General features: G+C 27.4%; 1 protein-coding gene across 12 annotated transcripts in view; it reads right to left on the reverse strand.

Annotated features, from left to right (window-relative positions):
- LOC107451863 (uncharacterized) overlaps positions 1-26,813 on the reverse strand; it is a 114,748-nt gene that overhangs the window by 12,023 nt on the left and 75,912 nt on the right. For 7 of the 12 annotated variants that reach the window (XM_087150743.1, XM_087150742.1, XM_087150739.1 and 4 more), the window contains 5 exons: positions 24,340-24,541; positions 11,262-11,318; positions 4,471-4,577; positions 3,161-3,251; positions 1,703-1,764 (listed from right to left, as the gene is read on the reverse strand). In XM_087150743.1, the coding sequence (XP_087006869.1) occupies positions 24,519-24,541 (23 nt within the window). In that variant the 3' untranslated portion in view covers positions 1,703-1,764; positions 3,161-3,251; positions 4,471-4,577; positions 11,262-11,318; positions 24,340-24,518. Of the gene's footprint in view, positions 1-1,664; positions 1,765-3,160; positions 3,252-4,470; positions 4,578-11,260; positions 11,319-24,339; positions 24,542-25,143; positions 25,270-26,813 lie in introns of those variants that run through there. The other 5 variants (XM_087150746.1, XM_087150740.1, XM_087150741.1 and 2 more) reach the window with 5 other exon arrangements.

Raw genomic sequence — 26,813 nt, forward strand, 5'->3', positions numbered from 1 at the left:
TCATTTCGATGCACTTGATATTTGTTACCAAGATTTTATTTTTTTATCAAAAATGTATTCACCCTCGTTATCAACAACCCTTCAATTCCGGATCGTAAAAAAAAGGGATTTTTTAGACTATCGAATATTCAATGCGCCGAAGCGTCATTACTTTCCAGTTTCCTGAATATTTACAAACATGATAATTGCAACACAACTCGAGCTTACACCCATGAGTTTACACACACTTTTATTTGGATTTCGAATGATATTATAGAAAAAATTGTACTTTGAATCAAATTAATGATGAATTTAATTAAAAATAAAACATCTTTATGTAAGAAAAAAAAAATCTTGTTTGCAAGTGTTCCAACAATTAAAGTATATAAAATGTGCAATGATTTTAATATTTTATTTTAGTTACTGGAATTTTCACAACGATTTCTTAAATATTTTAAATATAATCAGTTATACTTTTTAAATAAAATCGTTTTCTTTAAAATGTATATCTAAATGTATGTATATTTAAAATGTATTTGAGTGGAATAAGATATTCACATTTATTTTGTGGACTTGAAAAAAATATTCAATATATTATTACTCACTTAGTTATATGGAGTTTTAACAGCTTGTACATATTTTTATTATTATTTATTAAGGAAATTTGAGTTTATTATTAAACTTATTTATCATTACTGAAATATTTATTTATATATTCACATGTATGAGAAATGTATTTACTAATGAAAAGAATTTCGATTTTTTCTCTATCCACGAAAATGCTTTAATATCATTAAACTAAAGTACAAATAAAACTAGTGTTTTGAGTGATGGGATTTTTAGAAAAATGCCGAGAAAGTCTTTAACATTACAGAAAGAGGAGAGAGTGTTTTAAGAGTTAACTTCATTTGCCAGATAAAATTTTTTTAAATTTTTTTGTAAGCAACATAGTATTTAAAAAAATTAACTAATTTAAATAAATTAGTTAAATACTATGGAAAATTAGTAATATTGAAAATTCATTAATCAGCTCATTAAATATTGCATTTGTTTAGACAAGAAATAGTTTCCTGCAATTTACTCTAAAATGAAAAATGCTTTTTCGAAAATTAATTGAAATTTAAAAATACGAAACGATTTTATTTATTTAAAGATTTAGTATAATAAGTTAAGCAACGAATATATTTTTTTTAAAAAAATTCAATATTTCAAAAGTGTTGGAGAAAATAAAAATGTACTAATCTGTTTTTCAAAGGTAAACTTTTGGTTTGATTGGGGTTCAAACATGAGAAAGAACGCAAACTATTCACATCTATTCAAACAGAAATATTCTAGCACAACAGTGAGTGATTTACGATGACAGCTTATACGCCTCTCAATTTGTGAGCAGTAGGAGGTTGAGGGGGAAGGAAATATTCTAGTTCAGAAAAAGACGTGATCGCCGCTCCAGACCTAGAACGTGAACCCGTGCATACATGGGCAAGCCGCTTCCAGCATGGAAATCATGCCCGTTTTATAACAGACTTGACGCCAGGAGGGTTAATATTCCCATCCCCTCTACAACTTTGGCCACAAATGATGTATTATAGTGTGTAAGCAGATGACTACTGTTATTTACGATAATGACTAGATTTTAAATTTCAAATGAAATCATAAAAAAAAAAAGAAAAGTGATAAATAATTACACTGTTATTGATCACAAATGCAAGTGCAAAGTACACACCTAAAGCTTGTGTTCCTAATTCAATTATCGATACAAGCACTTAGTTCGGGAGCTATATTCATCTGCAATATAAATTTATATTAAGTATTAATTGCATAAATTATAATTTTAGTTTGTTTAAATTTTAAAATAAAACATCTAATGAAGTACCAAAAACTTTGAATGAGAACTAATTGGGTGCATTAATTTTCTGATTAATAAAAAATAAAATAAATCTTTATAAAAATATCCTTCATAAAAAAGTAGGTCCAAATAGAGAAATCAAAGAATAATGAGTGTAATATGGAACATAATGTAAAAGCAGTGCGATTTTCATAATGATAAAAAAGAGTTTGAGTTCATTGCTTAGAAATGATCTAATTATTTATACCTGTTACAAACATATTTATAATACATAAAGAGAAAAATAAATAAATAAACGTTGAATAAGCTAATGTTTGAACAAGAAAAACTTTTTTTCCAATGCTTAACTTGTGTAATTCTGATAGGATTTATATTCAAAAAAATATTCAAAACATTTAATACTTTTATTCATAAGCAGATAAAATAAAAACGGAATTGTTTTCAATATGATAAAAAAAAGAATTTTTTTTCTGGCCCATACAAAACAAATACAACATGACATGAAAAGTTAAGATTTTTCGCTCATACTATCCTGCATTAAATGCATTCTTAAAATTTTAAAAAATGCAGTAACAAAAAAAAGAAGTAAATTCAATCTAGCCTGCCTTTAAAATCATATTTAAAAATATTTTTCCTTACAATCTTTTTGATCGTGAAAATGATATTTTTTTATTATTACAATATTATTATGATTTAACTTTTAAGATATTATTAAAAAAATGCATTTTAAATGTAGTAAATAAATAAATTTTTACTGAATAAATATCGCTTCACAGATTAGTGGGCATTTTCCTAATGTCGAATTTTTTTTATTACTAATAAAACCTTCAAAAGGTTATGATAATATAAAAGAAAAAGTATATTTAGCAACTGAAACAAAGAATCAAGCGTATATTTAAGACTGGCTTCTCAATTTTTTAGGTGCTGAAAATCAGTTACAAATTACTTTAGATTAGCCTAATTTATTTAAGCTTATATGAAACATGATCTTATAAATTCTTTAAAATTATGCTATTACATAGGTAAAACAAAAACATGAACGCCAACATTTTTATTTTGAACAGATAAAACAGTTAAAAATATTAGCCCCAAATAACCTAATATTAAAAACTTTAGATATATATATATATTTAATAAACTCCTTGTGGATTTTTCCACATTCCATTACAAAATTTACATGTGATCCAAAAATTAATTGGATGAAACAATTTATTCTGCTCTTTGTAACATAACACCTAGTTAGTTTTAGCACTGATTCAATTAATTTACTATTAAAGTATCATTAATATAAGTAGTTCGCATAAAATAACAAATAAAATTAATTAACATTCATACCTAATAAAGCATCCTCAGGTTCTGAACCATGCGTAATCAGAGTTTTTGTCAACAATTAAAACAAACAAAAGTGACAGAACATCCAAATTATCTAAAATAATAATATAAAACACTTAAAATGCACATAGAATAAAAGATATAAATTTTTAGTGTGCTTGCTGTAATACAACAATTTCATTAATATGGGCAAATGTAATTTTTTTACTTTTTAACTGTTTATGCATAATTTTTTTTTCTTCTTCAAGTTATATAGCTGCAAGCATTAGAGAAGCAAAAATATGAAGATTTTGTGTATTTCTGTTTACAAATAAAGAGGAAATTTTAGAGTAGCTATGGACTTTTTCTACTTGTTGCAAAACAAGCCAGAAAAACAGGAAATTGAAGCATACTGAAATTTTATAAACATGTGTATATGCAAAAAATTTTTTTTTCAAGCTAGAAGAAACAAATTTTTATTCGTTCAAGTAAAATATTTTAAATCTATCGCTTCAAAAATGTATCCATTAGACTTAAGGCTTTATTGAATAAAAATTAAGTAAAATTGAAACACATAACAATCCATTTTTAATTAGAGAATTTTTTTCAAAAAAATACGTTATGACGATGAGGCACATTTTATAACTCATACTGCTTCCTTCTGTGGAAACTGAAAAAAGTTGATTTGGAAAATGTGATACAAAAATATTATGCTACTCACAAGACATAAATTTCATCAAATATAGAGAAAGAAAAATTTTAAGAAATCAAAAATTTTTCTTAAGCACTAGATACATTAACAAAATGCAAAATAATTTTCAAAGACTCTACATGATTGTGATAAAATAACTAGTTTCTGACAAAGAACTCTTTTCTTGATTATATTAGCCATTATAAAATGATCGATAGATTTTTCAGTTTGATTTCAGAGGGTGGAAAATGAAGTCTGAAATGGAGAATATCTTGCAAAATGCAGCAGAGTTGCACATGCAAGTGCAATAATCTCACCGAACCCAGCTCACTATACGCACAGAGTTGGCAACTATGGTAAACATGCTTGATATTTATATTTTTGTAATAACTAGATTTAAGTAGAAATAAAACATGAATATTCATAAAACTTGTTATGATTAATTTTTACTTTTTAGAAACAATTGCAAATAAGGTATTGCTCAAGAAATTAACAACGGAGTCTCAGATCTGCTTCTAATCAAAACTAAAAACCAACTTCAAATGATTCATATTCACTTGATACATTTTTTGACACTTTAATATCTTATCTAACAACTGAAGGTATGTAAAAAAGCAAGAACTAAGAAAGAAAGAAATACTACCTGACATTTTTGTAAACACAGGCTTTCATTCAAAAAGCTCTATATTCTTATTATGACGAGAAGCTCTTATAAATTATTAAGTGACTTAGCACTGAGATTAAACCTCCCTAAAAAAACATTAGAAAATGAAAATTAATTTCACATTTTGTTATAAAACTCTTTAATATAAAACCACATTTTCAAAAATCCTAATAAAAACAGACACATTCTTTCTCTGCTGTGTTCATCTGGTGACATACAATAATTATTCACAAGAAAATAAACAATAGAATAATTTTGATACTATAATGACAAAAAACGGTTCCCATATATTTAAATACAGATTCTACTGCAGCAGCTTTACCTTAACTACTAAATGGAAATGAAATATTTTATGACTGTGGTGCTAAATTCTAAATGGCAAAGATAAAGTACAACTTTTTAAAACTCTATAAATAACTAAGGTTTTCAGAATAAAAAATTTAAATTCTTAAAGAAACTGAATTTAGTTTACTATTGTTTACACAAACCAATTTTTATATAGCGAGTTTAAGAATCAACTAGGCTGGGATAGCCTGGTTGGCAGGAAGTTGGACTTCACATTTGTGAGACTGGGTGATATTAAAATCGGGTGAATAAGAATAGAGATATAAGCAGATTTCAGGCTTCCAAAAGGCTTGTTTGAAGCAGCGTCATTTGAATAACGAAAATACGAGCTGTCTATCTGGCGGGCAGGTAAAAATGCGGAAGATCTTATCTTTTGCACATAAAAGCGGAAAAAATAGCTAAAATAAGTAAAAATGAGGAAGGGTTGGTAGCTGTGCAGTTGGAATTTTCTTTTTATCTTTGAAAATCGGAAATAAATATAATTATTAAATTTCAATGGCTGAATTTTCTGAAACAGCGAAATATTTATAAAATAAGTGAAACTTTTAGAGAATCGGAGTTTTCGATAAAAAGGCTGAAATTCGAAAATTCGAGAGACAAAAGCGAAAATCCGCTAAAAAGCGAAAAAATCTCATCTCTGAGTTGTATATGTTCATTACACAGAGTTTTATAATAATGTTCATAATATTCATTATAAAACAAAGCACAACGAATGACCTGCAGGCCAAAAGTGGTCCTTTTAACTTGGCTCCTAAATTCTCTAAAATACTAACACAACTTTGGAAAAATATTAAAAATATTAAAAAAATGTAATAGAAAAAAATCCTTTAGTGGCTGCGCTTTGTACAATAAGTTACTGATTTATTTGGGTCTTTCTCAGAGCATCAGATTATAACAATTAAATTTTTCAAGTTTCGGCTCAGAGGCTCAGGGGCTAAAGTAAAAACTAATGTATTATGAATTTTTGCAAATAAATAAGAGAAATTTCTTCTCTGAAAAGTAAATATTAAAGTATATAATTGCAAATATTAAGATTCCAATTCCGTTAATCCGATATTACAACAAGAAACATAACAAATTTTGTTTTCCAGCTAACTAAAAGTTAACTTTTGAGGTAAATGAAATTTTGTAGGTTTCTTTACTTTTTTATTTTTATTTGTCATTAACTTATTTACTTTTTAATCATCCAATTATGTTTAAAGTAATTTAGATTAAATATATTTAGTTAGTTTATATGAAGAATTTACTTATGTAATTCATATAAGTATTTTCAACTAGAATCAAAATACTTGAGAAGTACAGATTTAAGTTAGTTTTGGCCCTCAACATAATGCTTCGTATTTTTTGTGACTGGCTAACCAAAAATGATTGGGCATCCCTGTAGTCGAGTATTACTTTTTAAGATGCAAGAAGATTTTTTTGTCATATAATAATTGTAAAATATTAAATAAATAAATTTGTCACAAAATTTTGCTTTATAAGGTATTATTATACAATTGCTTTATAATAGAGGTTATAATTATTATACAATTGCTTCATAATAATTATGTTCTGTGGTGATTTTGGGTTTTGTCCATAGAAATTCTTTACTTTTCACAGAATAACATCTAAATTTTGAATTTGTTTTTCCTTCATTATTAATTTGGAAAGAAATTATAATTAAAATAAATGACTATTAAAAAAATGAAGTAATTGAAAACATCTGATTTTAATGAATTAATAGATTTAATGAATTTATATACAATAAGATTTTTATATAAAAAAGAAAATTTCTTTGTATAACACTTCTTTCTCTTATACACAAAAAAAATCCATCGATGAAAAGTGCAGGGTAATTGATAAATTAAGCATTACCTGGAGGAGGTTGAAGTTAAAGCATTTGAATTAAAATTCAAAAGGAAAAAGAAATCAGGTTGAAATTAGAATCAAGTTTTGAATCAAAAATTTGAATTAAGTTTTGCATACTTTGTACTACTTGTACTACTAATTTGAAGAGCAATTATTTTGAGACTTAAATAATGTAGCAAAAATTAAATCTTCTTTCCTCCACTTTTTTTTAAAATTCGAAATTTTCGCAACAATATTTACTTTTAAAACTTTTCTCCCTTTATAAATCTTTTAATAATTTACAACAAAACATTTCCCACAGATAGGCTCAGATTTTTTTTCTATGTATAAAAGTGATTAATTCTACTATGACCTATAGTTGGGTTTTGATTAGGTGATTCAAAGTACTGAATAGATTCAGTTTTATAATTTACAATTTATTAACTGGTGTTAGTCATTGTAATGTGTCATTAAAACAAAAACTAGTTTTTAGATACTTAAATATTTTGATGTATTCCATTGACAGAATTGATTAACTTACACAAATATGTTATTTAAACATTTTTTAATTCTGACCATAACTGATGGCCATTTCTACTTCATAAATATCAATTCCCAACATTTATAGAGCTATATGTTTGCTTATGAAATGTCTCAACTTAGTCTTTTTCTAAAACTATATCAAAATTTTAATACCTCATAAATTTATGAAAAAAATTGGCACATGAAAAATGATTCTAATCAGAAACAAGAAAATAATTGGAATCAGGAAATTAATAGCCGAATATAATAAGCCTTCAATTAGATGAAGAAGAGATGGAGTTACCAAAGGCAGCAACCCTCTGAGCGTCCACCAATTGGTAAGAAACTCACAACAAAAAAACAAAAAAGAAACTTTGCCGAAAATGTGTGAAAAAAATCAAGGAAACACAAAATTGCACTAGTAAATTAAATTATTTCCACTATATTTTATTCTTATACATATGTATATTTCTTTCATAACATTTAGTACTCGTTTAAGAAATTTTTTTAAATTAAGAATTCTTTTAATGATCAACTGGCAGTGACGCTATAGGTCACCTGTGAGGGTATCCTTGATCTGCTTCACAAAGTGCAACTACCTAATTAAAAGAAGAGCTAACATAAATATTAAAACCCAGAACAAGGAAGAATATAATGAAATCAACTGAACTAAAAAAAAATCTTTATCTTAAGACCTCATGACCTTATCATTAAGACCTTTATCTCTCATGAAAAAGATGTACTAATTTATTGAGTACAAATTTCTTGCATATGGAAAAAAGTCAGAAAAAGAAAAAAAAACTCAAAACATAGGTGGTAAAAGTGATGCACCACTTCTGAAAAGAGAAAGCCACAATCTGCTTAATAAAATAATAGTCTTTTAGTGATAAATAATTGAATGTTTAAGTAAAAATTATCTTCTTTTATTTGTTAAAGCAAACAATTTTTAACGAAAGCAGATGTGATTTCGCATCAAGCAAAACTTGCAAATGAGGAATCAGAATTGAACATGACAGACAATAAAAAATAAAACATTTTGTTCTTAATAATTAATTCATGATAATTAATTTATCTAACAACATAGCTGCCAACAAAGATAAGTAAAAATCCAGTAGATTTTACAAAATACCACAAATTTCATGATAATTGTTGCAAAATGTACTAAATATTTTGCACGTCATATTTTTTGCATTTTATATTCATCATAACTGAAAAAACTGCAATGTTTTCCAGTTATGATTTACATTAAATTAACTTGAAATGTTATGTATTATATTTACTCATAATTTTGAAAAGTAATAGGCATTTATTTCATCAAAGACAGTTAAAAGATTTTTTTAATTAATTTAAAAAGGAAATTCTGCAAAGACTCAAAATTTTAGAACAAAAACACTTTTCAGACTGTTTTTTATAAATGAGACTCGCTTATGTATTAGTAACACATATTTAAATATTCAAGCAAGCAATAATCTGTGCAAAAATTCTATTTCAATACGGATTTTTTTAGGAAACTTACTTTTAGGGAATTTTCAAAATTGATGAAAAACCAGGAGAATTTTAATTAAACCAGTAGACCCGGAGAAAATGACAAAAACTAGTAGTCTACTGGAAAATTTAGTAGAGTTGGCAGCTATGTAAAAATAATTTGTTTTAATAAATCAACCATGATGAAAATTGAAAAACAAAAGTAGATTTTAAAAAAACCTAACATGTCAATACTTTCAAGTTCTAAACTAGAATAACCAACCGACAACAATCCAAAAAAAGTACTTAGATTTGTGATGAAACTGACAGAGTAAAAGCGGAGCAATAATTGATGAAAAAATGATAAAGGGAAAAAAAATTCAGTTTTTGAACGTCTTATTAATATATATCGAAAATATCAGGATTTTCAGAGCCAAAAAGTGTGCGAAGAAAAAAAAACGATAGAAAAATAAATTGAAGCATCGTAATTATTTCATAAATAAAAATATTGAAACTTTTAAGACTTGGGAAATTTAAAGCATTTACAAAAAAGAAAAAAATAAGCCATCAAAAAACTACATTGAATTAGATCATCAAAACCTCAAAGGCATAATTAAAAGACATAATATTTTCCTTCGAAAAATTATATTAGTTTTCTTTTGCTTAGGTGCTGCGTGGGTCACGAGACTTTAGGAGCGACATGTGGCCCACGGATCTCAGGTTGAGCATCCCATTTAGCAGTTCAAATGTTGCTAATTTTTCGAATATGATTAATACAAGTCTTACATAATACCCTCAGTAGAATATATTTAGCTCTACAACCCTTGATATAAAAGTACTTATATAGAAAATCAAAAAATTTGAATCCAAATATTTGGTAATTTTCTAGAATAAGGCAAAAGAAATTGAAATAAAAAAATTAATTTTAAGAAAGGCAGAATAAGGCATCAAAGTTGAATATTGAAATAGAAATTTGTCATAATGGTTTAGATTGTTTTCTAATTTAGAATGATAATATTGTTTTAGATTGTTTAAAAAAATGTCAAATTACCTCTAACCAAGAATTAAATATTTTTTGAAAAATTCCCATGTTTCAATAAGCTAGTTATTATTCTACACTATTTTAACTAATTTGCTTCTTCCTATCTGAATATTCTTTTAAAATTTCGAATACAAGTGTAAATTGGATCTTCCAACAAAATCCATCCACTAAAAGGAAATAAAAAAGGATTTTATTACGAAAGTGGTTTGTAATCACTACATTAAAAAAAATAGTTGCAATGCAAATTAATTACATTTGTAATAAGATAGTTGTAGTAACTACAAAAACCAATCAATCTTATTTATGACATAACCTTTTCTTTTAATTAGAGAGAAAGTGTTGGAAGCTACAGAACAGGAGGGCAATTTTTCTCATGCCTATTCGAAAATTCAAAATTTGTTGATAATACATCAAATCTGGTCGCTTGTCAATAGAATTTTGAATTTACGTAGATTTTTGTGTCAAGATTTCTTGTTATTTTCATATTTAGAAATAGCAAAGTATTTATATATTTTTGTTTATTCTAAGCTATAAATTTTACAGCATTAATAACAACATAAAGATCAGTAACTAAAAATCTATTTTTTATTCAAATAATTGTTGATTTTAAATCATGAATTTGATAAATGTTTCCTCATGTTTTTAAAAAGTTTGAAAAACGAATTTTTGAGACAAAACTGTATATTTATTATCATATGATGAGGAAACTGGTTTTACCTAGATAATTAAAAAAATTGGAAAATATTTTTGTTTAACAAAATAAAAATTAGTAGTTTCTGACGTTTTATGGTGTGAAAAATTTGCAACTTTTACAGGTGAACTTCAACAGGTGTTCTAAAAATTAAATAGTTTAGTATAGTTAAAATATCATCCTTAAATATCTCATAGATCACTTTTGAGTGGTTGAAATTTTTCAAAAGACAAAAATAAGAAACAAAATTCCGAGTTTGTAAAAAAGAATTAAAAAACACATGCATTTTCCCCATTAATTTAGATGATTTTTAAATTCCCTGTATTTTCCAGGCTTTCCTTATTTTCAACATGGAGTCGCAATCCTGGCAAGGTAACAAAACAAAAACAAACAACAACAAAAAAGGATCTTATAAATTATGTTAAAAAGGAAGGGGAAAAAAAAGAAATAAACTAAATAAAAAGATGACAAATATGCTTTAGCATAACTGCCAACTTTTAATCCCTTCCATAATGGTTTTTCCCAGTGGTAATAATATGGAATTAAAATTTCAATTTTAAGCAAAAAGATATGTGGTATTTGAAAATGCTTAAGATGACGACTGTGATGGTAACACATATTAATATTATATGCTTAATTTTTTTAAGAATAGTGGTGATCAAAATTATTTAAAAATTAAGTTTATATAAGAAAAAATAGTATATATTTACTACCACTTTAAATATGAAAATAAAATTTAATATGAAAATAATATTCTGAAAGGTAAGTTATGAAGATAATTTCAATCACAAGTCACTAAAAAGTAATAACTTATTAAAAGTAATTGTTAACATATATCGTATAGTATTTCACACCATTGGGGAAAAAAAAGATACTTACCACTCCTTTATTTAAATTTCTGTTGATTTTACAAAATGCATGAGGTGGAATTTCATTCTAAGAAATATAATTTAATTTTTAATAATTTTTTTAATGTTAAACATACAAATTTAGGGGGAAAAATAAAAAAATTATCCTTTTACAACATTAATGTTCTCATGGCATTAAAACATAAATAATTCAAATTTACTTCAATTTAAATTATGGAAATTCTGATAAAATGTACTAATTTCAATTTATAATTATACACACATTAATATTCACAACATGGTTTCTTAGTATGCTTTTTTAATACAGGTTGAGTCTAAATGGTTTGGTGGATGGTTAAGAAATAAAGTAAAGCAACATAACTTAAGATGCCAGGATTATATCCGTGGGGAATGGCTAAAAGCAAAGATTAGATTAGCCTGACAGGAGTGGTTGAGCTGCTTGTTCGAGAAATCTAACATAAAATTGAAATTAACAGTGAATAAATATGAAAACATTTATTGGTTAACAGCCTCAGAAAATGTAGATTATGCAATGTTGGTCCAGGAGCACCAAAATGACGTCTAATAATAGAAAAAATGTTTTTAATTGGTTTAAATGTTTACAGGAAGGGAAATAAACCACGCTAAGATTATGACAAAGGAAATTCGATTTGGCAATAAACATGTGTGGCATACCATTATATATAAAGCATATGTGACAATCATTAATATCAAGCATTAGCGACTGATGCTGTTGAACGACTGCCTATGAGAAGATTCAGAGTTAACAACGGCAGTTCATTTACAAAGATTTTGGTAAGCAAAGGATCTGTCCCAATTTTATCCAACACAAGGAAAGAGGTGTGGCATCAGTGCCTCAATCAAACCAAAAAGAGGTACACACAGACCCATTATAGCAACTTAATCAAAGATTTTATTTTAAATTTATAACCGCTGACGAATAACCAACCCAATTTTTAGGTTTACGGCTACTAATATTCAACTAAGTATCATTGTAATTTTGAACCCAGTCCAGAAGACAAGGGGACCAGGATTGGGAGAAATCTGCCTTTGTGGAGGACTTTTAGATGAAACTAACCCGCATTTGCGTTACATGGGCAGGAAAGCCATAAAAACCTCCCATGGTTAACCTGACGGCAAAGGGACTCTAACCCATGATCTGGCTACCACTGAGGATATTTTACGTCGGCACTATGGTTGGTGTTAGGCGGGTGCAGAATTCGCATTGACCAGCTATTGCTGAGATTCGAATACGGTTCACCTGATTGGAAGGCGAACACTCTATCCCCTGAGCCACCATGACTCTTAATCAAAGACTATCATTAGTGCTGAGTGGGTAATTGGTGTTGCTTTTTAAGGCTGCTTGTTATTTTGTTTTCATGTTTCTTTTACTAGCTTAATGCCTTCATTCATCTAACTTTCTAGGTATTCCTTGTAGATTACTTACACTTTGAAAAAGCAAAATCATATGCAATTTCACTATATTCTCACCGTTTAAGATATTTTTACTAATTCAACAATACTACTGAAAAATTTAAAATAAAAAGTAAAAGAAAATATAATTGGATGACATTAGTGGGAGAGAATAATAAAATAGATATATTAAAACTATTAAAAGACATAATTTTTAATTTATTGGATTTCGAAAAAGGTTCAAGTATACCCTTTTGGCAGAATTCACTTCTATTAGCATGCACTTTCAATTTTCTATGCAGAAGTTATTATTAACTCAACCTAATACCATAGAAAATGCTAGATAAATAAATACATCAAATCTTCATTGTTATTATTCATAAAAGAAAATTATGGCAATAGTAGAAAAAGGGTCTTTGCCTAATACAGAGTATCTGCTACATTTTAGATTTTCAAATTCATGACTTTTCATGATTTTCCATAACTAATTCCAAGAATTTTTCATGACTTAACGAAGTTACTATTTTCTCCGACAAAAACGCAACAATAAATTAAAAAAAGCATTATAATAACATAATAAAAGGCATAACCAAAACTATACTCAGCATCTTCATATTTATAGATTTTAAATTTAAAAAACAGAGTAAGAAAGAATTGAAACAATAAAATAGCTAGAAAAAAAACAAAAGCAAAAATTTTTTTTTCTGTAGAATTATATTCTAAAGATACTTTCCTTGTTCATCTGAAAGGAAAGAAATACTCCTGATTTTTCTGTTCTCATTTAGGAATTAAAAAAAAAAATTTGCAATGACTGGTTTGCTTCAACTAGAATTTTAAATTGATAAAATTAAATAAAATAAATAATAAGAATTATTAAATCACAGAAGAGTTTAAAAGATAATTCGATCTAGAAATTATGTTTTTTCTTTCATTTTTTGAAAGAACACCATAATTTTTAAAGAACATGATAAAATCATTTTATATTCTAATAAAATATGCCTGAGTGGTGATTTTGTTAGGAATTCAGATGTCTGGAGCAGGATGAAATTGGGGGGGGGGGGATTCCATTTAAAAAATTAGATTTTTCGGAGACCAGTGCTGCAAGTGGCAAAACATGGTTTTGGAGCATCTTTCGAGCAACACAAAAGCAATTTTGGAGCAGCGAAACAAAGATTTGGAGCATATTTAATAAAAAGAATTAAAACAAGAGTGGCATGAGTGGCAAATTTTATTTTTTTCACTTTTTTAAAGGTCCCTGCATAAACAAATTAAGTTTCTTTTTGGTAGCTTCCAATTCTGTTAAATATTCTGCTATGCTCGACTTAGCCTCAGATAAGAGGATCTGTCCGCTTTCTATAATCAACATGTCTTTATTATTTAACCCATCTTTAATATTTTTTTCAGCTGTGGCTAAGAGATCTTGAGAAGTCTTCAATTTTTTTAGCAAATCAATTCCAGCAACTTTCAATCTGCTTTCCTCAGTTTCAGTGTTTTCACATTCTTTTTTCGCAACCTCTAATCAAGCAGAATAATTTTTAAATGCTGCACGAGTTCCTTTAATCATATCTTTGTCAACTTTAAAGTTATTTAAATCCCCAGTGACACAACTTGTCTCAAATCATTAACACTATGCAAATTTAAACTTGCCCTATTGTCAAGTAGCTTTTTATTCACACATATGAACAAAACTAAAACCTCTCTAGTACTAAAACGTCTTTCAACATCGGCATTCCCATGTGGTATGCACAAAAGAGCTTTAAAAAGCTTTGTTATAAGAGGATATTTGATATTTCCCAAATTATATTTCTTCACAAAATAGTTTTTCCAAAACACATCAATTGGTGCATATTCATTTGAGTCACAAGAATAACCTTCTGGTTCTCCACGTAACAGTAACAAACATGCCTCTTCAGGTTTTATAATGAATACTGTTGCCAGATATCTTATTAACTTAATAGAATTCCATTCTCATTACAGGATGCAGCAATTTAAGATGGTACAGTAACCTATTTTCAAGAGGCAATGCTTTTAATAACTTTTTTGCACGTGCCATAGACCTAGCACCTAAATACATAGAATTTCTTACTGAAGAAGATAATGAAGTCATCGCATTTGAGGTATCTAGTCCAACATCTATTAAATTTGAATTTTGCCAAATTTCTGCGTTTTCTACATCCAAAGATTTTAAGCCCTTTCCGGTCAAACTAAGAAAAGCAGAACTCTTTTAAAAAACGCCCTAACAATGCTTAAACTAGAGACACCATTTCATAATACAGCAAGTGAATCAATGGTGTCGCAGTTTGGAAAAAACTTAAACATTTATTTAATATAATTTTAATTTATAAAATTGCTTTTGGCAAAAGCAATTTAAATAAATTCAATATTGAGTGGCTCATACTATTTTTTAAATTAATAATTACTTTATTTGATTCTGTAAAAGGTAATTTAAAACTCTAATTAATTTAACTATTATTTAAGGTTATTGAGTATATTTTTCTTAAAATTTAAAAAAATGTTATTTGTAATAGTATATTCAATAAAACATTAACTAGATTAATATTGATCATACGGAATTTATAAAAATATGTAAAGAATTAAGCAAGCTTTAATAAATTTATAGTATTACAAATGTAAATTAGTGAATGGCCCCTAATTTTTTAAAATTAAAATTGGTTACCCAGTACAGTATTTTATTAATAAAATGATTAAAAAAAATAATTTTTAAATGCAAATTCAATGAGTATTGAAGCTAAAAAATTTTTGTCAGAAGTAAAATATTATATTGTCTCTACACTCATAATATTTAACAAATCTGTGATAATTGAATTTTTTTTATATCAATTGTTTTAAATCAAATCATTAAGAGATGAATGAAAGTATTTTTGAATGACAAATCTGAAAAACATAAGATTTTTTTGTTGCTTTAAAAATTCTGAAAGCCCCTCTATTCATACTTATTTAAAATCTTGCCTCTAAATATTATTAAGTATTTTCCTAAAACAAAATAAGAGCACTGAAAATTTTGAAAGTAATAACACAATAATAAAATGCAATAAGTATAAAAAAATATTAGTAAAAAAAAAGTAATAAGGTAAAATAAATGTTTAAAAGCAATATGCAATTAGTGGACAGTCCCTCAGATAAAAATTTACACTTAAGAAACTCAATTAATTCTTATCTTTATTAAATTAAATGAATAAAAGGGAGATGGAAATTTTGAGGTTATGAAGCTTTGTGATTCTTGACTGCTCTGAGGATCAATATGAAAATATGTACTTAGTGAATGGTCCCCAAGTTAATTCCAAGATCATGAGTACTATTCTATAAATAGAATAGAGCAAGAAGGCCATAAGCTTGCCATTGACGAAGACGATGGCACTTCAATAACAATGAAATTAACAAGAGAAATAAAATTTTCTTTTGCTATTAAACTTTGGCAATGTTTAGTCGGTCCCCGAAAATTCCTGGGAAGTTTCGGTTCTATTTCAGAAAGTGGAAAATGAAACCTGAAATTGAGAATATCTTGCAAAATGAAGCAGAGTTGCACATGAGAGTGCAAGAATCCTTCGCAACCCATCACATGGCAGTTGGTTGCCGCAAAATTGTGACTTGGCGATACTCAGGGGAAAATATCCCTTTTGGCGCAGATCGGGGCAATTTAAGCCTACTACTTCAATTTGGAGCATATAGGCCCAGGTTTCCACAATTGGCACAGCACTTGCAACACTAGAAAACCAAAATCCATGACTTTCCATGATTTTTTTTTTTAAAAATAGCAAAAATGACAAATTTCGTTCAATACTGAAATTCATGACTTTCCATGATTTTTCATGACTTTCCAGGTGCGCGGATACTCTGCTAATAACAAAAAGATTTCAAGAGTATGTACATAGTATTTCGTTTCTTTTTCTCTTTTTTGGGGGGGGAGGGGGTCTTCTAATGCATGTCTCCATCTTGTTCTAGATCCTTTCACAGCATCTAGCATTTTTTCATTAATGTCTATGTTTTTTATTCCATTTATAAATGAAACATAATCATACAAACGTCTTTGTAAAATAATAGAATCTTCATTGAGGTTTTCAACCAATAAGCTTTTATTGATTGAAAACCCCCCTTCGACTGTTGCGTTACTATGAGAGAGGTTAAGAAAATTTTTTATAACCTTCCACAAATTTTCTTTTTTTTTCTCCGTGCAAATATTTCGAAAAAAATTATCAAATCTCTTTTGCTGTGGATTAAACTATTCGCGATCGCAACACTCGAATACGCCATCTGGGGAGAGACCGGTTTCATGCTTTTAGCCCTTCTCCCTTCCCTCTCCTCCTCTTTTCAGTTGTATAGGAATGTACTACGATAATTTCCCTTTTCTTAATATTTTTCCTTTTTATGTAATAAAAACATTTTTTAAAATTTCTATGATACTTTTCTTTAGAACTAAGTTTAATGTAGTTTTCAGTTCCATATAGTTTTTTAAATTAAAAGATTTTAATCTATGTGAAAATCAAGAGAGAAACTAACGTACTTCCTTCCTCTATGACTTTCCACAGGCTAATGGGGAAAGCATGTGAAGTGTTGCCATAGGAAAAGAGTTCTGCTCTACGCCACCTGCAGCCCATTTCGATCGCCAATAAGAAACTCTTTTGCTCTCCTTTTTTTTGGCAACATCACAAAACAGTAAAAATTCCTTTTTTGATTTTTCAGCGGTTACTTCAGCTACTATTGTCTGTAAACCAGTTATTCACACAAAGAGCAATAAACCTAGCAACCCTATCAAAAATTCCTTATCATTGGATAAACAGGAGGAAAATTGCTAACAGGAAAGTTCTACCAGGGAAAGAGGAATGTTATTATGAGGAAATTACATATTTTGAATTATAGAATTTTTCCTTGAAACTTTATTTTTGCCTGTCAGTCTTTGAATGAACTATAGTTTTTTTTTTATTTTCCTAACTTTATGAATATGTAAGAAAAATCCCGACTTTTTAGCTTAATTTTAGAATAGCCTGACTTTCGCAGGTTTTCCTGACCGTGCAGGAACCCTGACTAAGAAATCAATTAAGATCAAGCCTAATCAGTCGAAAAACTAAAATTTTTGACTCTTATTCTACCTGTAATGCTCTATGCAAGTGAAACATGGACACTAAAAGCAGACACTCAGCGTGCTCTCGGTATTTTTGAAAGGAAAATCCTTAGGAATATTTTTGGCTCAGTACAGGAAAGAGGCTGTCGGCGAATCAGATACAACTTTGAATTATATAGACTCCATGGACAGTCACAGATAGTGCAGGTCATTCGAAGCAATAGATTAAGATAGCTTGGTCATATCTGGAGAGGTTCAGAAAATAATGCAGTCCGAATCGGCATCTTTAAAAATCCCTCGGGATCTCGAGCTAGAGGAAGACACCTCCAACTAGATGGCTGGATGACACTTCTAAAGATCTAAAAGTATTAAGGTTAAACAACTGGAAAAAGTCGCGTTGGAGGTTACATGTGGTTGAGGCAGCCAAAGCCTGTAAGGGGCTGTCGTGCTGAAGAAGAAATGTTGTACACACCTTAAATATGAAAGCGTAAAACAAAAATTGTGTTTGCAAAATACTGTTAAGTTATGAGCACGACTCGAAAATTAAATAGCCCGACGGAAGCGTGACATGCATTTTTACCCGGTCAAAAATGTAAATATTCAGCGACATCGTAAAATACCGATTGTTCTTCCCTCAAATTTTGAAGAAATCCTTGGAAACTTGTAATCAAGGGTTTCGAAGGAAATTAAACAATAAAATCGATTCTATTCCATAGGACCTAAATACTATTGAATTTAATTATCTAAATAAGAATTTATTACAATTTTTTATTTCTCTAGTAATGCTTTTTATTTTTAAAAAAATTTAAATTTATAGTTACATAATCCAAAAGCACACATTTAGTGCCTTGTGTTAAAGTATCTGACAATTTTTTTAAATAATTTGAATCTAATGCGCATAAATATCAGTTGTCCTAACTGTCTAAAAATCATAATAAATGTCTTTTTTATATTTATTTCTAAATAAATACTTTCGTTTTAAATTGCCTTTCTTGTTTAGAATATTTTATATTTGAATTGTATGACTTAATGTCACTAGGCAGGAGATAGAAAGATACATACAATAGATAAGTGAGCCTCCTTGGTTACACGGACACACATACCATAAATCACACTCCATAGATTCTAAAGCTTGTTTTTATCAAAGTCCGTCACAGAGACAGTAATGCATATCTCTCTGGTGTTGTAGGCATCAGGAGGACATAAACTTGATCCTTCATAAGTATGTGCACAACTAACCTCAAGGCAGCATGAACACATCCCAGATTGTGTGACAGAATTAAATACAAACAAGTTAATGATAATGGAGCCGGGTGACAAAGGGTGCACACATTTGTAGTATGTACCAGAAACTTTATCAGAGTACTAGTGCTGTATTAGTTTAAATAGGGCTTTTCTTTTTAACCCAACATAGAATCAGAAAATAAATCTAAGGAACCAATTATGAATTAATAATACAGAAATATTTTTATTCTTGATGAAAGAGTCTGCTTGAAGAAACAAAAATTATGAAACAATCATGGGCGGAGCCTAATTTTCTCAAATACAAAAAGTTTGACACTAATTCTATGAAGCACTGTTTTGCAGTTTTAATTAGCCATTCAAGCAATAAAAATTGATTCATTCAGAGTGGCCACATTGGGAGAAAGAGGGAAGAAAAATAATAAAAAGACACTCCGACACGGGAAAATGTCACGAATTAAGTTGGACAGTTAACATAGATCCATTTACAAATATTTAGATAGATAAAAATAAAAGTTACTTTCAACTTCTTCCATGCTGTGCCATCAGTTTGCAATAAAAGTAGTTATACCAACAACTCTGTATGAAATTATTTCTCTTCTGTAGATAAGGATTAACATATTTAGCATTAAAAAGCTAAACACATGTAGTGGAGGAAGTATATGGTTAAAGTGTACCCACTTTTATTTCAATGAAACATCATTTTCCAATTTTGTAGTTTCACGAGTATTGTATAATAATAAAAAAATATTTAATTTTTATGTGCTGCAAAAATTTTACCTTTTTCAGAAGTCTGTTAAAAATATAACTTTCTGTTACAAAAAAGTTTGTTTTGTATTTTGAAAATTGATTTACCTAAATTGAGGAACAGATTATAGAAGATTAATATGCTTTAACTATTTTTTGTTTTTAAAAAAGGAAAAAGAAAATTGTCTACTTTGACAAGTAAATGTAATAATTCAGATAATTACTTACGTTAAATATAACCTGCAGTAGAGTTGATCTTCAAAATTAAAAATTTCTAAATTCATAAAAAATCTAATCGGTAGTGCACTGCATTTCCAAAAAAATGTCTGAAGAAAAGTTTAGTTTCTAAAACAAGTGTCAGTTTTTTTTAAAAACTTTTTACCAATAACCATAAAAATCAGGTTAATTTTTAAACAAGAATTTAATAATTCTTTTCTCACTTAACTCAACTCTCAGTGGATTTCAAGTTCTTTTTTTATTTTACTAAAAACATGAATAAGCTTACATCTAACATTCTAGTCAATAAATGCAATTGAACTTTCCAACAAAATAAAAAACCAAGTTAAAGAGGCAGAAATGTTAATGAAAAAATTTTTTATTTTACTTTTTAACAAAATTATGAAAGAATCTAGTCATTCTAGCAAGAAATTACAAAATTTTCAGATGGTATGAAAAAAAAAATCAAGATTAATTTGGCTAGGTTCGTTACAATTTATAAAGATATTGTAGTATAAGAGAAAAGTTATCAGATGCCTACAAGTATATAATTTCACAATTTATGACCACATAATTTCATTGAAAAGAAAATCAAATTATTTATTTTGCTGTTTATTATTATTTTATTTATAAAGCTGGGTGAATTTCAAGTAGAATGCACATGTCACATACTAGTGGCTGAATGAGACCCCTTGTGATTTGAGGGCCCCTTACTTTCAAGGAAGATAAACCTTCTCAAGAAGTTTCTTTAAATTGTAAATAGATACCAGATTATGCTCAACAATTGCTGCTACTAAATTAGATATGCAACATAATTATTTGGTATTTAGCCTATACTGCTCTACGCAGAATATTCATTTCGGACGAATAGTGGAAACAAAATCACTCACATTTTAAAAAATTTCAATTAGCATATTTTAAACACAACTTAGTCATGCAACACTTTTCATGTGTTACGCATTAGTAAACTTAAACAATTCTTAAATTTATAATATTTTATTTAAAAAATTGCCAGAAATTAATTTTTATTTGCATAATATTCTATTAATTAATTTTATGAATAAATATAAATTGATCAACTATTTATTTAATAAAAAAAAAATATCATTTAATATCAATAGGAATGTGCACACGTTGTCTGCATAAGTAGAAATATTTTCTTAGAATACTACATTTGGAATTTCAACTTAGGGAAACTTAGAAAACAATCGTTTCGAACAGTCTTTCTTTCTCTTTTGTTCCCCCGGGAAGGGTTTACAGATCCCTGGTTTTAATTAGCAAAATATTTTAAATTGTTGCCCAATTTGACCTTCTCTGAAAGGTTAAAGTTCCTTGCCGTACACAACATTTAGTTACAGGGATGCCAAATTTGTAATTTTTGGAGATCAAAGGTTATTTTTGACTGTCTCAAATTTGAATTCTCAAGTCTCGACTGAGTCTCAAATCAAATTTTTCAACTTTTTAAAATCAATATATTTAACTAAAAAAATAAACTTCATGCATTTATTAAATCAATATAATTTTTATGGGTAAGTTGTTCATAAACAGGTGTAAATCACAATTAATTGAATATGTAAATAACTGTTTCAGATATATTGAAATATGATGCATGTATATTTTTAGTGTTACTTTAATTAGATTAGAAAAATGTTCCAAATTAGATAAAAATTTAAATAGGTTGGAAAATTCCTCAGAAACAGCAATTTAAATAAAAAAATTCAGTATTTAGACAGAGACTAGATGCAAATAGATGGCCTATAATTCGGTACAATTTATTAACATATTTTTTTAAGGTTTTAGACACATCTAAATTTTCTTCACAACAGGCAAAAATAATATTCAATAAAATATTTAAATTTTAGTCTCACTTCAAAATTAAAAAATCTCATCCAATCTGGTAACTGATTCTACAAACTATAAGACATTTACAAATTTTTATAATTAAAAATTATAAAAATTTAACATTGGCATCAGATAACACTGGCATCAGAAAAAATCAAAAATTGATTCGATTTCTTACAAATTTAAGAGATTAAATGTTAAAGAACAGGGTTTTGCTCATCTTAACCAGCGGGTCACAGCCATGGACGGACAGTGGTAAAAACTCCAGAAGAAAAAAACTATTTGGAAGAAACTCAAGTTTCATAAGTTTGATGATTTCAACCAATTTTAAAAGTCATGTCAAAAATCCAAAATTTTGGTGCAAGGATAATTATTAGCTATTATAAATAGGAAATATTTATTAACAAACATACATATAAAATTACAAGTGATCAATTATGTTATTGAATAATTTTGGCATTTAACTGTTTTGACAATTACGATCAAAACTTAGATTTTGTTGAAGAATATAGAATTATAAATAAAAATCTCTAAAATTGAGATTTGTTAATTTATTTAATCATTGAAAGTATAAATACAATTGTGTTAAAATAAAACTCTTCAATCTTATTATATGTAAAATCAATTTTCATTAACATTTCAGCTTTTTTTCATGAAGCATACAATAAAAAAAAAATGTATGAGTTCCTTTGTACTCCAATTTTTTAGTGTTGTCAGAATAAGACCGAAATTCGAAACTATTCCTTCGATTGGTGCTGAGCTGCATATACTAGAACGTAAACGTACTGTAACTATCATAACATGTAATGTAATTAGAAAAATTTTAATAACTGTAGTAAATATTGATTGAAACTTGAACTGATTGGAAATATTCATGCACATACAAGCAGGAGCACAAAAATTATCAGAGCCTAATATAAGTTTTTGAATAGAAATTTCCCCCACAATTATAGCATTTTATTTAGTATGATAACAGGTTAAAAATATTTTTGGAAAGTAAAAGTTTATATAGGGACATTTGAAAATGCTTTAATATCAGGATAAACTGTAAAACTCTACTAACTTTTTACTAAAAAAATAATTTTATTCAGTATAATTAATAAATAATGAGCTAAAACTATTTTATTTAGGAAATTCAAAAGTTATCATTACAATTGGCCGGTAACAGGAACCCTAGACATTATTTTTCATCTTAATTTTCTTTTTCAAAAGCAAATGGAGAAAGTTGCACTTTCTAAACTTGTTTCAAATATTAATGTATAATTTCCAAACGCCTAAAATTTGAAAATTTTGCTACATGGATGTTAGTTTAAGCTGAACTTTTACAACAATAATCTTTATAATTATTCGTTAATTAATAATGATTATGATAATAATTATTTGTTTTTTTTAGTAAGCACTATGGGAACCTTCCTTGCAATTTATCTTTAACACTGACTTTCAAATTGTCAGTGTGCTACTACATATCAATATTCTCTTCAAAATTTTGAATTAAAATGTCGTCTTTTTAGTAAATTCAAGAATAAAAAATTATTAGAAAGTTTTTAAAATTGCTGAAAAATATTTTTATTAAGCATCTGTGCATTTAACGAAAGCAGTTTTTCTAACAATTCCTTGAGAATTTAGACTTGATTTTTTTTTTTAATCTTTGTGGTAAGAGTTTGATAATTTGTTTGCTGAACTTTTTGACAAAACAGTAATTGAATAGAGAGTATTATAAATTAATTTAAAATTCCCTTTTGTACTATAATGGTTAACAAAACTCTAGAGGAAAAAAAACACGAGAAAGAGTTTTTTCTTTAATTCATTTAATATTGCTGTGTACAGATTATTTCCTGAAATCAAGTGTACTTTAAGTTTTTTAGAACAATAATGCTAATTATTGTATATTAAGTTTTATAACAAATCATTTTTAATTTTTATTATTCATTTCTTTTTGTGATCAATTTTTAACTGTTTTATGTTTTTTTTCTCACTGGTGTGCAGTTAGACAGTCACAGTGAAAATGCAACACTTTTGATTTTAGAATGGGAGGAATAGTTTTAGAATAAGCATTCAAAATGACCTATGAATAATAAATAAATATCATTCATTATTCTCTAAAGCTTAGCCTTCAGTCTAAAAACCTAAGTAGTAAGCTTACTTATGACTACACATAATGATTAAAATAAAGAGATCGTTTGAATAATACGAAGGTAAATTTTTTTTGAAGAGGTAATTTACATTATTTAAATATTTTTCAAACATGACTCTAATGGTTTTAAGTCAAGTTTGAAAAATACTTAAATAATGTATATTAGTATTTTTTAAACATGACTTTAATGACTGCATGTAAGATTTCAGCCAGAATTTTATTTTTAGAAGAGATCTGTAACGACACATATTGATGAATTATGAGGAAAAAAATATGGTTAATTTCTGGCATAAACAGTACTGTAGAATTGTGGTATTTTGCCAGCATCATTATTTATGGAGGTACAACTTTTTATTTATTGGCAAAAGTTTGATTTTAAACTTTAAAAACTTTCTTTAAGCTTTAATAACTTACTTTTTTCTGTCAAACAGTCTCAGCCTTTCAATTTATTCAAAAAGCTATATTTTATTATAGTGTAACACCTTATCTGGACTTGATAACTGCCTGGATTCGGTGAGGAAGTTGGTTTGTCCAGAAGGTTTTGCACTCTCTTCATGGAGAGTTTCCACCAAATTTCAGAAATTTACCATCAGTTAACACATGCCGCGTAGATTTTCTATTAAATTAAAATAAACTTTTCACAATGATAAACAGTCAATAATTTAATAAAAAATCACAAGAAACACTTTATGCAATTTTTTCAGAAATTTTTTTTTCCCGGGGTGATAGTGAGTTAATAACAAAATCCGTCGATTCATTTTTTTCCTCACAAGTTTTAACAGCTAACAAACAAACTAAATTTTTTTTATTCTATCAAACTTGCAAATTTTAAGTTTCACAGATTTTGAGCAGCAAAGCAATATGTAACATAAAGCCAAAACAAAGCGAGGAAAAATTTGCAAAAATAACATTTAAAATTATAATAACTTTAGAACAGATTGGAATTTCGAGAAAAAAATCTATGTTAAGTTCATAAACAATTGCCGCCCGGCATGCCAAATTTAAAATCCGTAGCTGCATTCCTGTGGCCTATCTAGAGATAATGTTCAACAAAGAAATTTTACATAAAAATTTAAAAGTTTCACATTTCAATGATGTTCATTTAATAGCAATACAATAAAAAAATAATAATAGAAAAATAAAGTTCAGTATTTTTGGCACACAGTATCAAGAACAGTAATTGCACACAATTGAAATATATTGTTAATTCTCCCCTACCATTGTTCAAAAAATGATTGAAGTTTTATACACCACTGCTTTTCGGCTCCAATTCGTTTATCTATGGTTTTAAATGTCCTTTAAATAGTTGCCTGCATCTTTAAAAACTTCACTTTCATTAAATATCTGAAAGTAAATAATAAAGATCATGTGTTGGTCAATTGGGTTACGTCAATTTCTTTTTAATCAGTTGCGTTGCTTTTAAAATTGTAATCAATATTAAAAAGATATCATTCTGACTCTTTACTTCCTTTTTTAATTCCTACTATTAGTTCTCCCTATATCTTGTTCAAATATTCAATTGTTAATGAAATACACTCAAGTTCAAATACCTCTTTTTAAATTTCTAGTGGATGACACTTGAAGTTAACACAGTCTTTTCAAATATTAATTCATTCATTAAATTTTATTAATTAATTTCAGTTTTATGCGTGAGAAAAATTTTTAATTATTTAAAAAAAGGTAACTAAAATAAAAAATTTTCTTTGTTGACCAGGTAGCAATTGACATAGAAATTTCTTTTCTTCTTTATATTAAGTACTTGTTTTAGTGAAACCTATTCTTTATAGAGCTATTAATTTTTATATTGCTTCATTTTTATATTTCTGCAATAAATACGTAATTTTTACAACTAAAATATTTTCATATTTATTATAAAATCATTTATTTTCAAGCTCATTACTTCTTTAATATTTTTTACACGATTTGTAGTCATTAATCAATATTTTATGTTTGCATTTGTCATTTGCACTATCATTTGCATCTATCATTGGCTTAGCACAGCCCTCTGCAAAACGATCAATCGAGGTTATGCAGTATTTGCGTCGAAAAAATATTCCAAATAAAATAAAGTTGTAGCATTCGAAATAATTTTTAAAAACGAAAATAAACAAATATGTTTAAATATTCATAAAATGTGCCATGAGATCAATTAAGTATGCTCGCAATTCAAAAATTTATTAGGTTTGTGCAATGAAGTTTTGGTTTCAAAAGAAAATTATATTTTATTTAAGAAAAAATATTTTTTAGAAAAATAAAAAACATCCTGAATTATAAAATTTTTCCAATGTTACTTTTCTTTTCCCAGATTTATTTAGCCCCATTGAAATTTAATTCAATGAGCCTGTGTAAACCTGAACTTTTCAAAAAACAATTTACTCAATGCAATGAGTAAAACAGAATTTTAAACACCATGTTAAAATTTAAACAGATAGATTAATGATCATTCTGCAGAAAAAAGAAAGAAAAGACATCACCCTAAATAACTTCTGTTCTAATGATGGGATTTTCAGTACTAAAACAATCTTAGTGGTTCAATGAATTAATCTCAAATATGCTATTTAATTAGTACTAACTATTACTTTAGTAAAAGAATCAGACAACAAACTTTCTCTGAATAATAAGGTCTTTTTTTGACAGATTTGTACTTAGAGCAATAAAATCTAATGGCAGCTGAGAATCTAAAAATTAGTTTTATTAATTTCAGGACAAAGTTTGGACTTCTTCATGTTTATTTTACTTTCTTAGATTTTGGTTATAAATCTAAAACTAATTACACAATTAAAAAAAAAAACACTTGTACTTGCAAATGAAACTTATTTCCTAAAGAATAGTTTGAATAAAAGAATTATTTTCAATAATTATTATTTTATTTAAATAACAGTTGAAAA

This window comes from Parasteatoda tepidariorum, chromosome 9, assembly GCF_982258835.1.
Source record: "Parasteatoda tepidariorum strain Cologne lab strain chromosome 9, Ptep-v5.0, whole genome shotgun sequence".
In the NCBI taxonomy this organism is placed as follows: domain Eukaryota; kingdom Metazoa; phylum Arthropoda; class Arachnida; order Araneae; family Theridiidae; genus Parasteatoda; species Parasteatoda tepidariorum.